Source organism: Gracilinanus agilis, chromosome 2, assembly GCF_016433145.1.
Source record: "Gracilinanus agilis isolate LMUSP501 chromosome 2, AgileGrace, whole genome shotgun sequence".
In the NCBI taxonomy this organism is placed as follows: Eukaryota; Metazoa; Chordata; class Mammalia; order Didelphimorphia; family Didelphidae; genus Gracilinanus; species Gracilinanus agilis.
The window spans coordinates 436,207,649-436,223,351 of record NC_058131.1 but is presented as its reverse complement, the minus strand read 5'-3'; the positions used below and the strand labels follow the sequence as shown (position 1 = coordinate 436,223,351).

The 15,703-nt window shown below is 37.4% G+C and overlaps 1 protein-coding gene across 1 annotated transcript in view; it reads left to right on the top strand.

The window, feature by feature from the left end:
- Positions 1–15,703, top strand: part of MTA1 (metastasis associated 1) — a 138,245-nt gene that overhangs the window by 120,344 nt on the left and 2,198 nt on the right. The window contains exon 17 of the mRNA XM_044664721.1: positions 14,469–14,500. Coding sequence (XP_044520656.1) covers positions 14,469–14,500 — 32 coding nt within the window. The remainder of the gene's footprint in view (positions 1–14,468; positions 14,501–15,703) is intronic.

Below are 15,703 nucleotides of genomic sequence, written 5' to 3'. Positions count from 1 at the left end.
GCCAGAAGTCCAAAGAAATAAAGATGAAACAAGCCATTCACATCCTGACAGAAAGTTGATGAACTTAAAATGAAATTTTTCAAGACATGACTAATACAAGAATTTGTTTTGTTGAACTGTGCTACAATGTATTGAAACTTTTTTTTTTCCAGGGAAGGCATGGAAGTATAAGAGTGAAAATGTTGAGTTAGAGGAACAATTAGTAAGCTCCTCTGGCTATGGAGACTTTGAAAGGGAGGGATAATATAAAATAATTTTGAAAAAGTACATAAGAACTAGACTGCTAAGGACTTCAAATGCCAGGCTGAAATTTTTGTATTTTAGTCTGGAGGGAACCACTGGAAATTGTCATTAGTGACTGGGAAATACTAATTTGATCATTCCCTGAACATTTCAGTTGGAATGGGGAAATCCTAGAAGCTGGGTAACCAGTCCAAGGGCTATCACAATAGTCTATGCTAGAACTAGAACTAGAACTAGTAGTTGTCTTGTAAATTGTGGAAAGCCAAAGTTGCAGAAAGCAAGCAGTTCTGGTATAAGGGGTCAGATAAGATTGAGGAGTAAGGAAATGAAGCTAATTAATATTTTTAAAAATTTAAGAACTTGAGTGTGAAAGGGAGGAGAATTCTTAAGTTTATGACCCCAAATAAAAGATTTGGCTGTAATAGAAAGGAAAAGGGCCACTTTTTCCTTTGACATAAAGGAAGAGAAAAGGGGATAGTGGGGAATGAAGGCACAATAGAGGAGGTGAGGCAACTGTCACTGACTTTTCTCTATAAAATAGTCTAGGTCTGATGAGGGTTGGGGTCAAAGGGGCTTGAGGAGAGAAGATTAGAATAGCTGCTGTAGAGATAAATGGTTATGCTCTGAAATGGATTCATTACATAGGGAGTTGATGAGATAAAGTGAAAATATTCATCACTGATCTCTAAATTGGAAACTGGTTTGTCTGCCCAAGGTATCTATGATCAGACAATAGGAAATAAGAAGATGGGTCACATCTCATTCATACATGGCATTTAATTCCAGTAAGGCTACAGCTAACCCTTTCTTACAACTAGTCCCATTCAACCCCTACCTCCATGGTGCAAGATCCCAACCTTCCCCTTTCAAAGCTAGGCATAGGGTTATCAAGGCTGTCATAACTTAAGAGCTACTTAGGTACCCAAAGCAGCAGCCACATGAATACCATAAAGGGAATACTGCAATCCCTAGCATATCTACACCAAGGCCTCCAAATCACCCCTGCAGAAGCAGGCCCTTCTCACAGGACAAAACACTATGCTCTTGGGAAGTGAATGGTGAGTAAGAACTTGGCATTCTTTTTCTTTTGGGATAGGATAATCACACAGAATGAATAGACATGTATGGTTTGTGATCATATATCACAGTTTTCTTTATCTTTTCTCAAAGCCACCCCTCTTCCAAACTTCCCTTTTACTGTAAAGAGCACTAAAATCCTTCTAGTCACATAAGGTCACAACCTCAGTGATATCTTTGATTCACACTATTTATCCATCAATTGCCAAACTTGTACTTTCTACCTCCACAGTAGCTCTCACCTCTGTTCTGTTTTCTCTACTCACATAACCACCAATGTAATACAGGTCTTAACTACCACTAATTAGGACTGTTATAGCAATCTCCTACTTGATTTCCCTGCCATAACTCTCTTCCCTCTCAAATTGATTTCATATTCAATGCAGCCACTAACTTGTAACTTTGGAAATGTCATTTGTTCTCTCCAGGTTTTAGTTTCCTCATCTGTAAATGAGGGTTTGAATTTGAAGGACTTTGAAATCCCTTCCAGTTCTAGAAATATAATTAAAATTCAGGTTTGATTAGGTCACACTCCTACTGGATAAATTCCAGTGATTCCTTGTTGACTCTAGGATCAAATATTGTTTCATCTTTAACTCATTTTTTTTAATTCCTATTTTTAGTCCAGTGTTCATGTATATAATTTGTAAGTAAGTAAATATGCATGTGTTAAATGTCCATCTTCAAAAAAAAAGGTTACTTGTAGGGAGGTGTGCATTCAAATGCATTTGGAAACCACAGATAAATAGACCATAGGATTTGAGAATGACAGTCTGGAATATTGGAGGAAACATCAATACTATATTAGTCTTTGTGATTTAGAACTGGAATAAAAGTACAGCCAAATAGTACTTAAAAGTTAGTGCTACAAAGTTTATTAGCAATAGACAAAATAGCAATGTTTCAAACCAAAAGTTACAAGGAAACATGCAATAAACTTTTCAGCCTCCTAATTTCTCAGTGATTTTTTTCTAGTCCCTGAGAATCCATGGAACTCATGTAATAATTTCAGCAATTTAAAATTATAGTATAGATCTGAGTAGCAGCAGTAGCAGCAGCATTGTGTAGTAGTATTTTTTTTAACCCTTGCCTTCTCTCTTAGAATCAGTATTACACATTGGTTCTAAGGCAGAAGAGAGGTTAAAAACTAGGCAATGAGTGTTAAATGATTTCCCCAGGAAATGTCTGAGGTCAGAATTGAACCCGGGACCTCCCTTTTCTGGGTCTGGCTCTCTATCCACTGAGCTACCTAGCTTCTCCCAGTAGTATTAACAAGTCAGAGGAAGCTAGTGCCTTTTTCAAATGTGTCTTCACACTTCATATGCCTTTGAATCATGGCTTTGCTAGGTAAGGATGCATATAAGTATTGTCAGAGTTTTTATGTGGTTTGAGGAATATGCTTTATTCCATTTAATTTTGTCTGTTTATTTTTTCTTACTCGCCGGGGAGTGAGGAGAGAACAAAGCAGAATCTAACAGATGAGATAATTCCAACCCATTGTCAGCTGAAGTGTAAATCACTGAGTCTCCTTCTAGGAGTAATTCTTCAAAAAGGGATGTATACATGTATGTGTGATTTAGAGGATTTGTGCACATGCATGTGTGCACACACACCAGGGATAAAACTATACTAACATAGGAACTTCTAGGATGGTCCAAAACAAAGGCATAGGAGAATATGCCCAAGGCATTAATGGTATCATTCTCTAAGATATCCCAAGAAGGATTCCCACTAGTAGCAAGAGCTCAAAGCTTTTATTCACTCTAGTCCTAGCCATTTAGACCCCTTGCTTTGAGAATTTTAGTTTTTGCTGCTGGTTGGAGGAACTGTCTCATGTTGGGCAAGTGACAATGCCTATGATAGTTTAAAGATGGTCACCACCCTTGGCCCAAATATGAAGACAATTTGGAAGATTTTTTTCTCCTTTCACTGGGATGTCCAGAGAAGAATAAAGAGGAAAAAATGTCATTCTACCACATCAAGTCTTCTACCTAGTCTTATGCCTTTCTTGGGAAGAAGAAAAATACCTTTTCATTTGATTAAATCTCCTTTCTGGTCTCCAGTGTCCCAAAGAAAGAGGAGAAATGCCATTGCTCCCACAAGTCTCCTGCCTTCTTCTGGAAGAGGAAAAACACTATTCCATTGAGCACCAGGGTCTTTCCTTCTAGGAAAGAAAAGGAAGATCATTCCTTCAAGTTTCAGGAAAATCGTTACCTCAAGACCCATCCTACCTCAAAAAATTCTTAGCTGTGTGACTTTGGGCAAGTCTTTTCATCTCAGCCTCAGTTTTCCCATATGCAAGATGGAGAAATAATAGTACTTCCTCATAGAGATAATGTTTTGCAAACCTTAAAATGCTATATAAATGTTAGCTTTTACTATTTAAGCAGTCTATTAAGTCTGTAACTAGACTAGTGTTTCTCCATTCTATGCTTATTCAAAAATATCTCTCTGGTCTTAATGCTTTCTTATAACTAAAAGATTCATAAATGAGTGTGGCTCTAACCTCCTTTCTAGGCTTGTACTTTAGTTAGTCACCTTGCATTTATTATACTCCTACTACATGCCAGTCATTGTGCTAGGTTCTAAGGGTATAAAGACAGAAATTAAACAGGCCCTACTCTCAAGTAGCTATTTTTTTATTGAGGCAAACAGTATGTACACACAGTATATGTAGATTATTCATACAATAAACCAAAGATAATTTTGGGAGGGAAGGCAAAGAATCTAATTACAGAAAGTTATTATGGTGAAAGGGGAGGATCATGATGCAAACCTAGAAGAAAAAACCGTCAAAAGACTACAAGTGAAACTTCAGAGAAAAATATGAATTGAAGTCAAGCTCAAAAAGAACTTCTGGGGGAGATTTTTTAAAGGACCTTAAAAACCAAGAGGGTTAAAAGAAAAATTGGGATAAGAAATGAGAGTAATACAAGAAAATAATGGAATAAGGCTTATTAGCAGGTTGGTAAAGGAAGCACAAAAAAGGAAAAAGATATGCAAAAATTCACTGAAAAAAAAAGCAACTCCTTAAAAATAGAACTGGTCAAATGAAAAAGGTGATACAGAAGTTAACTGAAGCTTCTCTGAACTTTAGAAAAATTTTCAACTTATTTCAGTATAATGTGTTTCTTTTATAGTTCTCTTTATTTTAGTTTATGCATTTAAAAACATTATTCTGAGAAGTCTATAGGTTTTATTAGATTGTCAAAGATGTTTATGATGAAGATATAGAATGTGGGTCATGAGTTGAAGCTTGAAAAAAACCAAGAGGACCTACTAATGCAAAGGCATAGAGATAGAAGACCATAGAATGGTCAAAGAACTGTAATTTTTTAAAAAAGCCAAGTTTGGGCCCAAGCTCTGAAGGGTTATAAATGCCAAACAGGAGTTTATATTAGATCCAAGAGGCAATAGGGAGCCACAGACATTTATCGAGCAAGAGTATATCATAGTCAGATTTTATGCTTTAGAAAATCATATTGATAGCTGAGTAGGGTAGTTTGGAATAGGGAGAGATTCAAGGTAGGAAAACCATTTAGGAAGTTAGTACAGTAAATAGATGAGAGATGAAGAAGGCATGAGAGAAAAATGACAATGATAAAATGTCAAAGGCCATAGTGAAGTCAAAAATGATGAGAATTGAGGAAAGGCTGTAAGATTTAGCAGTTATTGTTGTTAAAGTGATCATTGTTAAGATTTAATAGATTTCAAGATGTCTTACTGCACCATGAATGCAATTGAGATTAGATATAAATATGAAATGGATCTAATCATCATGGTTGCATGATTTCCCCCTCAGCTATGAAGTAGCATATGAGTAGGAGTAGAGGTTTGGATGGCAGAAATAATCCACAAGGGTTTAATAAGGTGTTGGGGAGTACAGAAAAATGGGAATGAGACTTGAGAGTTTAGAGTAGGGTACGATTAAACTACTTAACTATAGGATCAATACTAGAAAGAGAAAAATCAATGATTTTGATGAGGACAAAAAAATAGGTGTAGAAGGGATGAAGCATAGAGAAAGATGCAATAACTTCATCAGCTCCCATGAGTTTAATTATCACCTCATGTAAATGACTCCCAAATTTGTATATCCAACCTGAATTTCTCACCTCGAGTTTCATGATTTTAGACATTTCTATATCCTGGAGAAATCTCAAATTCAGCATGTCTGAAACGAAGTTCTTTATCTTTCCCTCAAAACCTTCCCCCCTCCTTCCAAACTTCCCTATTTCCATGAGAGCCACCACCATCCTTCCAGTCTTTTAGGTTTTTAACTTTGGCATTTTTCTGGACTCTTCACTGCCCTTCAGATCCATCAAACTTGGCATGTCTACCTTCTCCCAACTGATATACTTGACCCTTTCTCTCAACTGATATAGCTATCACTTTACTTCAGGCCTGTAGTTATATTAATGCAGCAGATTCCTAATTGTTCTTACTGGCTTTAGTCTCTCAGCACTCCACTCTATCTTTATCCCCTGCTGCCTAAGAAATTTTCATTAAGTACAGATCTGACAATATGATTCCTTTCTCAATTAAATATAATGACTTTGTATTGCCACTGTGTTAATATTCCTTTTTATCTTTTAAATCCCTATACAGTCTGGCCCTAACCTATCTTCCCAACCTTTGTGGACATTGTTTCTGCTCTTGAATGCAATCCTGCAAATGGCCTTCTCTTTGTTCTTTACACATGACATTCCATTTTCTGCCTTTGCAACGTATTTCTAGAATACGTTCCCTCCTTACAAATCCTTCAGAGTCTGTCTCTTAAGATGCAGCTCAAGGGGAAACTAGGTAGCTCAGTGGATAAAGATCCAAGCCTGGAAGTGAGAGGTCCTGGGTCAAATGTGGCTTCAGCTACTTCCTCTGGACAAGTCACTTAACCCCAATTATCTCTTATTGCCTTTCTGCCTTGAAACTAATAGTTAGTATCCCTTCTAAGAGTCTTCATTAAAACTTTCCCAGTTTACCACCACCACCCTTAATGTTAGTGCTCTCCCTCCCAAACTACTAAAATTTTAACAATGGATAGGTCATAATCACCATGACTAATGAATTCCATGGAAAGATTTCATTATTAAAATTTTCATTACATATTCCATTCTGCCACAACCATTTTTTACATATATTTGTATTTTACATATGTAAATATGGTAATGTTTTTATGTGTATTAAGACTTCAAAGGATGCAAATTTTTATGCTAAATTTGCCCTTAATACAGTCTTGATCCTTAGGAGTGAACATTTCTCCAGTGCAGCAGATGCAGCCTTCCCTCTTGTCCCTTTACAATTGGACAGTGTAGATCTCTATTCATTTGTATCTAGTCTAGGAGTTTCTAACCTAGCATTCCTGAACTTGTTTTCTTAATATTTTGATAACTATTTCAATATAATTAGTTTCCTCTATAATCTTTTCTTTATGTAGTATAAAAAAATTATAGGCTTTTTCATTAGCCAGGGGACTCCATGACACAAAAGGTTAAGGAACTCCCTGGTTTAGACAGAAATCCTGTCTTAGCTGATGGTATTATATACTTGAAGTTACAGTCTCATGGGTTTATAAAGTAGTATAAATAATAAAATCAAATTAATTTTCTAATTCTCCTTTTATTCCATCCAAGCTGAAATAATCAGATTTTTCCTTTAATTCCTATCAGACAGATGTTCTTTTTCTCACCTTTCTTTCCTTCTCTCCCTTCCTTTCTCTATCCCTCTCCCTTCAAAGTTCAGTCTATTGAGATTTATTACCCAGTTCAGAATATGGTGACTTGTCTGCTAGTCCCCAAATCATTCTACCCCCTTTCTTGGGGACTTTAGTGCTTTAGAGCCCAGCTCTTTTGTTTTCTTCTCCCAATCTTCACATCTTCCCAACAAGCATCCCTTGCTTCCTAAAATCCTGTCTCTTGCTATTTCATGATCTACTCTTTCACTCTACTCAACCACACAAAAGGATATTCACACCTAGCATCTCCCCATCACGCACAGGGGAAGTTCCAGTGCCATAATGTGAGTGAAGCCTTGCAAATGTGGTAGACTAATAGGCCTAGAAATAATGACCTCAGAAGTTATTAGAATCTACAAGCAGCAGTCTCAGCTTTGAATAGACAGGAAGACCTGTGAGAGGGGCTTTCCTGGGTAAGGTAGCAACTTTTTCCACATTGGCAATAGACCGATATTAGAAGTGGTAAGTTAGTCCAGGAAATTCCATGGGTCACTGTCTAGGTTTCTAGGTAGGAAGTTAACACCTAGAGTCTTTCCATTACCCACTAAGGTGTTAATAACACTTCTGTATTCTGTCATTCTAAAATGCTTTACTCTGGCCCTCATCTCTTAGGCACTTCTGTTTCTCTATCACCTTACCCCTGCTACTAGGCCTTGTTTCACTTAGACTTTTCTTTTCCATTAACCTACCTAGAGACAGAGGTTGGGTATTTGAGTAAGGTTGTTATTTATTTAATGTAAATAAAGTCAAATAAAGCAAAATATTTTCAAATTACAGAGCTCAGAAATTGTGATCTAAGATCCTCAGATCTAGGCTTCACGCACATTATTGTACTTGAAGACCTCCCCCATTAAGAGAAATGAGTTTCTAATTATTTTATGCATTAGTAGGACCAAACATCCAATTTTTTTCTGGAGACTTGTAGGAAATAGCATTTCTTCATGGATGGCCAGAATCTATTTCAGTTAACCTAGGCCAAAAGAGTGACGATTTGTAAACAGTAAGCTCTCTGGGGAGAATTATGTATAATGGCATTGGCCAACCTCATTCCTGCTCTCTACATGATGTATCAAACTGAACCAGGAGTCTGAAAATTGGACTTCAAGTTCTACCAGAAGCTAGCTGTGTGACATTGAATAAATAAGATTGTGGATTTTGATTAAGAAAGGACCCTGAAAATATAGTCTCACCTCCTCATTTTACAGATGAAGAAATTGAGCCTCAAAGAAGTTATTTAACTTTGCCCAAGGTCACAGATAGCAGGTAGCAAATCTGGGTTTACAATCTTGGTCCCTCTGGTGTCAGATTTTGTCTTTTTTCCATTATGTCACTCTACCAATCCAGAGTCCTCAAATTTCTTTAACTATAAAAGAAGGTTAAACTAGATTCCAAGGTCTGATATTCTACGTTTTTCCCCATGAATGATTTTGCATACAGCCTCTACCAAAAAAGTTATACATTAACTTGATTTTATCCTTGAATATGATGCTGGGGAAGATGAAAAACCTACATGAGTCTAATCTCATATAAACTCAGTAGATTATTTGGGAAAAATAGGTATCTTATGTCTCAAACTAAAATTGAGATTTGCCTCCCTGGCTACTGAACTATAGAAACCCAGGCCCCTTACAGTGATAGAGAGCAAATATTTGGCCCATTATTTACCCCATTCTGACACAATTCGAATCTACTCTTGAGTTTCCTCTACAATCTTTCTAGTGAAAGGATACTAATAATTCTTTTTTACCAAGAGACATACAATTCAGGAATAATCATGTGTCTGGTTCTTTTCTTGGTCTTTTGTGCCTATATGCAGAAGGAAACCTCTGAGAACAATCTATGGAAGGGCAGACGCTATAGTGAACTTCCTGGAAGCCTTGGGAAAACTATGGCCACATTGAGAGGAAGAACCATGGTGGAATCAGTCAGGTCCAGTGCTTGGTTTCTAGGGTAGAATTTCAGCTTAGTTCTCAGGAGAGTTTGGGTTTGACAGGATATTTCCCCAACATAGCACAGCAGTAAACTTTCTTAGTGGATATGTCTAAATTTTATTTAACCAAGAGTAGAATTCAGCCTCCTGGAGTCTTGCCTGGGAAGTGGTAAGCAAAAGGAATCTGCATAAGTTGAAATCACCCAAAAGTCACTCATGTTCTGCTTTATACTAAAGCTGTGAAATGACCAATAGTGGAGACAGACCTTAATGGAGCTTTCTGCCAGAGAACTGCCACGGGGGCCAGTAGATAGTAGAGACGAGATTGGGCTGGACTCCTCTCGGTCATTCGTAAAATGTCATCTTTAGTCTCTCCCTTTTAATATGAGAAGAGGACACTGGAAATTCTTCCCATCAGAGGGGAAGTTCTGCATATGACCTGGAATTTGTCTTCTGTTTGTCTGATCCTAGGAGAATGTTCTTGTAGGCATTTTTGATAAAGCAGTGTAATCTGTTTTCATCACACTATCCTGGCTCAGATTCTAGACCCTGGGTTATAGTTCCAGATGGGGTCAGGTTAGGGTGTGGAATTAGTTTTACTCTTTCCCTCTTAACATTTCTCTCCAAGGTTGTTTTGACTTTCTGTAGCTTCAACAATCTGCTAGTCATTTACCTGAGAACTGTAGTTCTACACTTAAAAAACAGAAAGGGCCCAATTCTGTAAACACAGCCTTGCTGAGAGACAGTAGATCTAAACAAACTTGTGGCTTGCTCTCTCCATGAAACACCCGTTTGTTTATAGGCAACACAAATCCACAGTTTGAGAAATTTTAATTTGTATGACTTAATATGTTCTGTTAGACTGAGCCTGACCCCATTGGTGGAGAGTGGTTCTCTCATGTTTTAAAATAATTTATTGAGATACTTTCAGATACACCATAGGATTATATAGGATTGAATCCCTAATGTAGTTGACAGTTTACAATAATATGTTTATAAAACTTTTTTGAAGGTTATCATGATTGGTGGTAATTGTTTTCTTTTCTGTGAACTCCTCCTATATGTTATTATAACTATCTCTATGGAATACTGTTTATTGTTTCATTTTACAAAATGTATGAATCAAAAGAATTCAACCTAATTTTAAAATTTTTCAGTCCAACTTCTTCTAAATTCACTAGATTTCATCTCCCTTAACCTGATCCTTGCATATCGCTTACCTGGGGCTTTTCCTGTCCTATCCAGTTAGGTTTGTATAGCTGACTTTGGAAGTGAATATACCTAGGAACATCAACATATTAACTCAATAAGAGATGTGACCTAGGATATTGTTGTGCTGGCCACCTTCTCTTATCAAAGTTAGCTTTCAGTTCTAGAAGAGTCCAGTGCATGTTGTTAACTCTTCTGCTTTTAAAACTTGTCCCTGCTTAGCTTCTCCCAGATGAACTTCCTGTACTGAAGTGAGCATCACCAAACATACTAATCCTCAGAGCTTCACATTGATTAGTTAAGGAGAATGAAAGAGAAATCCCACCCTTTCTTCTCCCCACCCCTGCCATTGTATTAAAATTCCTGGGTCTCTTTAAAATGCCAGAGTTGTAAAGCCTGAGGTTCTTGCTAGGCTGATAGAGCCAGTAATCTTTTGCATTTGGGACCTAGCCCTTGTTAAAACAACTGAATGTTGGATAATGTCAAAAAAGTTTGGTATTTTGGGGTTTAAGGAAGATATTCCCTCTAGTTTCTGTAAGGGTCAAAAGCTGGGAATCCTCTATGGATGAATTCTCTCTTCCTACAGGTATCCATATGTCTGAAGTCAGAGGTAGTTTGCTTTTAATTTCTCAGAGTGCTAGTATTTCTCATTCCCTTAAAATATTTAATTTTTTGACTTGCCTGATGTAGACTTTCTTCTTTGGCAACCATTTCATCATTGTCCATGCCTAGTACTGCTGCTTTGCCAAAACTTTCTGAATAGACCCAGATAAGGCATTTTGATGAGTCCTGGTTGACATATTTTATTCTGAAATAAGTAAATAAATAAATCTATTCTTTCTCAGGTAAGCTACTAGTGTAATATTCACTTACCATCATCTCCCTTTCCATGGAGTGAAAGTGGCCTGCATCCTACTCCATCTGGAGGGTGGGATCCTGTTGAATATGCTCCCTGCTAGTCACAGCTCCTTTGTGTAACACTGAGCTATTTTTTTTCCTTTGCCTTTGCCAATCTGCCAATTTGATAGGAACATACTTAGGTAAGTAACTTGGAATGTTATTGTGTTTGTTTTGTATTTAGCCTTTTTCATTAAGCTGCCCAAAGAGGCATAGGAAAAGCCCAGATTTCTTTCTAAGGACCTGGTCTAAAGTGACTCTGATCATGATAGGACTCTATCCTTTCCCAAGAATCTATTTTCATTTCCCAAAGTCTTCATGTAGTTAGACACTAGTTAGAGTAGATTTAGAGTTCAAATACCACACCACTATTTATTAAGTGATTTTGAACAAGGTGCTTTACTCTTCTAGGACTTCGATTTCCTCACTTATGAAATGAGTTATTTGTACCAAATGATCCTTTCCAACTTTAAATGTTATGAGCCTATAAGATTTATGGAGGAAAACAAAATATAGCAAATCTCTAAGGGCCATAGAATGCTTAAAGCTCTAGTAGTAACCCTTCTCTTCACACCTAAATGATACCTACAAGCTCAATGGATATGACCCTTGTGATCAACATGTTTAGGTTTCAAAACCTACAGGTTCGTTGCAGTATATCTTTGGGTATTTGAGGCCCAGGGGATGGAAGTCATAGGGATGTCTGTGGTATTCAGTGAGTTTAGTATCTTATGTTGAAGTCTTCACTTTTTTCTTTATTTAATTCAATGTTTCAGTGACTGTGATTTTTAAAGTAAAATAAGAATAGATTGCATTTTCAAGAGAGAATAAAGAGATCATATTGCATAATAAGTAGAGATCTGGCCTTGGGGTAAAGAACACTTGGCTTTCTTGCCTATTCTCTAAGACTTTGAGTTTCAAAGCAAATGCCATCCTATATCAATAGAAGGTGGTCTTTGATTGGAAGTTCCTCTATATCAATGAAATCATAGATCTAGGGTTGTTTCTTGGTTTGATGTGGTGTTTTTTTAAGCCCCAAGCCAAACAGAATAGTGTAAGAAGATTTCTCGGATCATGGTTCTAAAATAAAAACATTTTCTGTAAAGATTTACTAAAAGAAAAGAAATTTTGACTATTACTTCACCCACTTATCCCCTCCAGAGTCCCTTTTGCTGTAATGTATTCACTAGCTACCACATATATTTTTCAGCATGTAACTGGTTGTCCTCATTAGATAATGATGAAAGACAGGCTCCAGTCTTTCAGTGATCTTTTCCCAATGATATTAAAGGGAATACCTTCCAGGAAAAGGAAAAAAGCAACCTGAAGACATTTATATAGGCTGTTCTTTTAAAAAAAAAAAAAAAAGGTATTTGGACAGTACTGGCCATTGGATCTATCGCTATCATTTGGTTATTTCTCATTCATTTTTCCCTTCTTTTTCTTACTTAGTAGTCCAAAACTGTCATAAATGAAACTCATTATTATGGGCAGGATACTCTTTGGAGACCAGCTGGAACAGGAAATAAAGATGCTTTAGTTTGGCCCACAGATATGTGTGTATGTGTGTTTGCTCTTTTACAACTCAGCAGTAGCATTTGTTTTTGGAGGCTGGACCCAAAGATAGGTGGTCCTTAGTGTGATAGAGCACAGATGGTGGGGTGATACTGTTGGGTAAAAGAAACAGATTTGATTTGATGAAGTAGATTGCTAATATTCAGTGTATGCATCAGTACATGTGTCATAACTATAGGTTGCCAAATCCCAGAAGTAATCTTATAATGGGAACAGTAGGTATAGGGCTTGGAGTAGAAAGTGGCCCTATGGCACTGAAGGATAGAGTTTTGAACTGTCAATAGTGGGAACAACAGAACAGAGTTTGAATCTTCTCAACCTAATGAACCAAGAAGGTCCTCTGTTTGTTTTCATGAGATTTAAGCTGTTGAACTACAGATGAATTTCTCTAAGAAGTAGGTAGAATTGGTCAAAAATCAAAGTGAGAAGGAGGGATGCCCTGCTATATGCAGCAAGAGATTATTAATTGCTAGGATTTCTTTCCAAATTAGCTTAGGATCAGTGAAAATCCCTTGTAGGGAAGCTTCTGGTCTTCCTAGAAGGTAGACTTCCAGTGCTTGAGTTAATCTAGATATGTAGATAGCAATTACATATTATTTGGAAATTTTCTTACTATTTATTAATGCCCTATTGTTCTTCCATAACTGTACACAGCCTGGAAAATACTAGGCATCATTTCCTTAGGCACTTTTGTTTTCTGTCCAGCAGATAGAGATGGAGGAGATCTGGGTACTATCTGGAGTAAATAGGATTCATGAATAGTGATAAGGAAACCCAATTACTTCTTGTTTGGTCTTGGCTTCCAATGCTCATGCCTATATAATCTGAGGAAGTTAGTAGAGGAAAGGGTATTCTGAACCAGAACCATGGATAATAGCTTACCTTGACCATCCCTCATCTCCCCTCTTCATTTTATAGCAAAGGAAGAAAGATGCATCTTTGGGCAGCAGCTATGAGGATCACCTTGGACTTATTGCTTACTCAAGGGCCTGCCTCTAGTTAAAAATAATGGAATTAGCACTTCCATAGGATGTCTGTCTAGTACTTGAGTACCAAAGTAAACATAGTAAAAAGGTGTGTGGGTACAGTTCAGAATTCCCCAAAAATGAACTGGGACTCATGCCTTCAAGAATTTTACATTTCAAAAGATGCTTAGTAAAGTTTTATTAAGGGCTGGACCTTAGGAAGGTGTCTCAGTCATCTCTGTAGACCAATCCAAAAGGACTCATCTACTCAGTCTCTACTATTTATTTCTTTGCTTATGGTTGCTTGGTTACTTTGTAAACCCCTCACTTTGCTCAGTGAAGTTCAGTGCACCCTGGAAAGAAAGGAATTGAAAGGCAGCTATTACTTTTAGGAAGCAAAGAACTGTGACTATCAGACTTTTTTTTTTTTTTTCTGAGTGAGTCAAAAGCCAGGCCCTTAAGTAACCTAATAATGGAGAGAAGTTGTGCCAGCCTTAAGGTGGGAGTCTGGCTTGATTTTAAAAAAAGTTCATTTTGCCTCTAACTGGGTAGCATCACTGCTTTCTCCTCCATCTAAGACCCACACCAAACCAGCTTGTTTTAAAGATGCAGAGATTTGAATTTTCCATTTGTAAACCTCCCTATTTGTAAACTCTCCAGCATAGTAAAGGTGACTTCCTTAATTCATGGTGCTCCATGGAAGGGGTTTGCTAAGTCAAAATTACTAGTTGAGGAGGAAACAGAAATTTAAAACATTGCTTTTTGTTTTTTATTCTGTATGATTTCTGTTATGGAAGAAATTTGGTGTCTTACAAGTTCTATTCTCTTTCCTGTTTGTTAGGACTGGCTAACCATGGACCAACCAGACAAATGGTAAGAGAGAGAAAAAACTCTACCTGTGTCTAGATAGAGCTTCTGTGAAAGCCTTCTTTATCACACATACTTCTTTATTGTCTCCTTTTCAGAGAGGCCTGGAGAACTTTACTCTTTATCTGCCTGTCACAGGCACATAGATATCACTCTCTAAAGTTTATTCAGGGCATTCTGCTTTGGCTGGAACAGTTTGTGTTTCCATGGATAGAAAGAGGATGATAAGACAAGAAGCTATTAATAGTGAATCTGTGGACAATGTGAAGTATAATTCAGAGAGGGCTAGGATACAAAGCAGGCTTGAAACTAATTGATGTGGGAAGGTGTCTGCTGAGAATAGATCTTCATTGAACTAAGAGTATAAACAGAGAATAGAATTAAATAACCAGTCTGAGGCACTGTGAAGTAATAGTAGGGATGCTGGTCTGGCCTTGACTCTGTCTATTAGCATTGTGCTTTGGTACTTGCTGGTGTGGTCTTGGGGGCTCTGAAATTAGATGCCCAGACCCCCCAACAACCCATGTCATGGTCTGATTTTCCATGATCTGTGACTAATGGCTTAGAATAATCACCTAGTGGACTACACTTTCCCTACTTCTTCTTATTGTGTTTATTATTTCACAGCCAAACAGCCAAATGTGCTAGATGCCATGCATTGGTAAGGTGCTAGACATGAAACTAATGTGGAATGATAGAGAGGGAAATGATGATGTGAAGCCTTCATTGAAGACTATTTTACCACCTCTTCTCCTAGAAAAGACTGGCTACTTTTTTTGTATCTGATGACTAAAGCACTCAAGTCTTTTGGGTGAAAGGGAGCCACACCCTTACTCTTGGCAGGGCTAGAAATAGTTTTCCTGCTTCTTTGGTTTGGGGAACATTCTTGAGATGCCAACCAGAACTCAGTATAGGGCATGCCATGGGAACAACAAACATGGGTAAACCAAGCAAAACAGGACTGAGCAGGGCTGAGCATTCAACCCAATCTTCCTCAGGAATCTAATTGGGAATCAGGGAAAATAAAAGCTTTTCTTTCCTGATATAGCCTAAAAATTTTCTCCTCACCACATTAGTGTTTCCCAATTCAACATTGTTCTCCAAGATTCTGAAAATCTGTGGCATTGTTGGAATTGGGGAAAGTGCTTTTATTTGTTTGATTAAAGGGAAAACAACTGAGTTGTGCTGCTGAAATGGTGTAAAAAAATC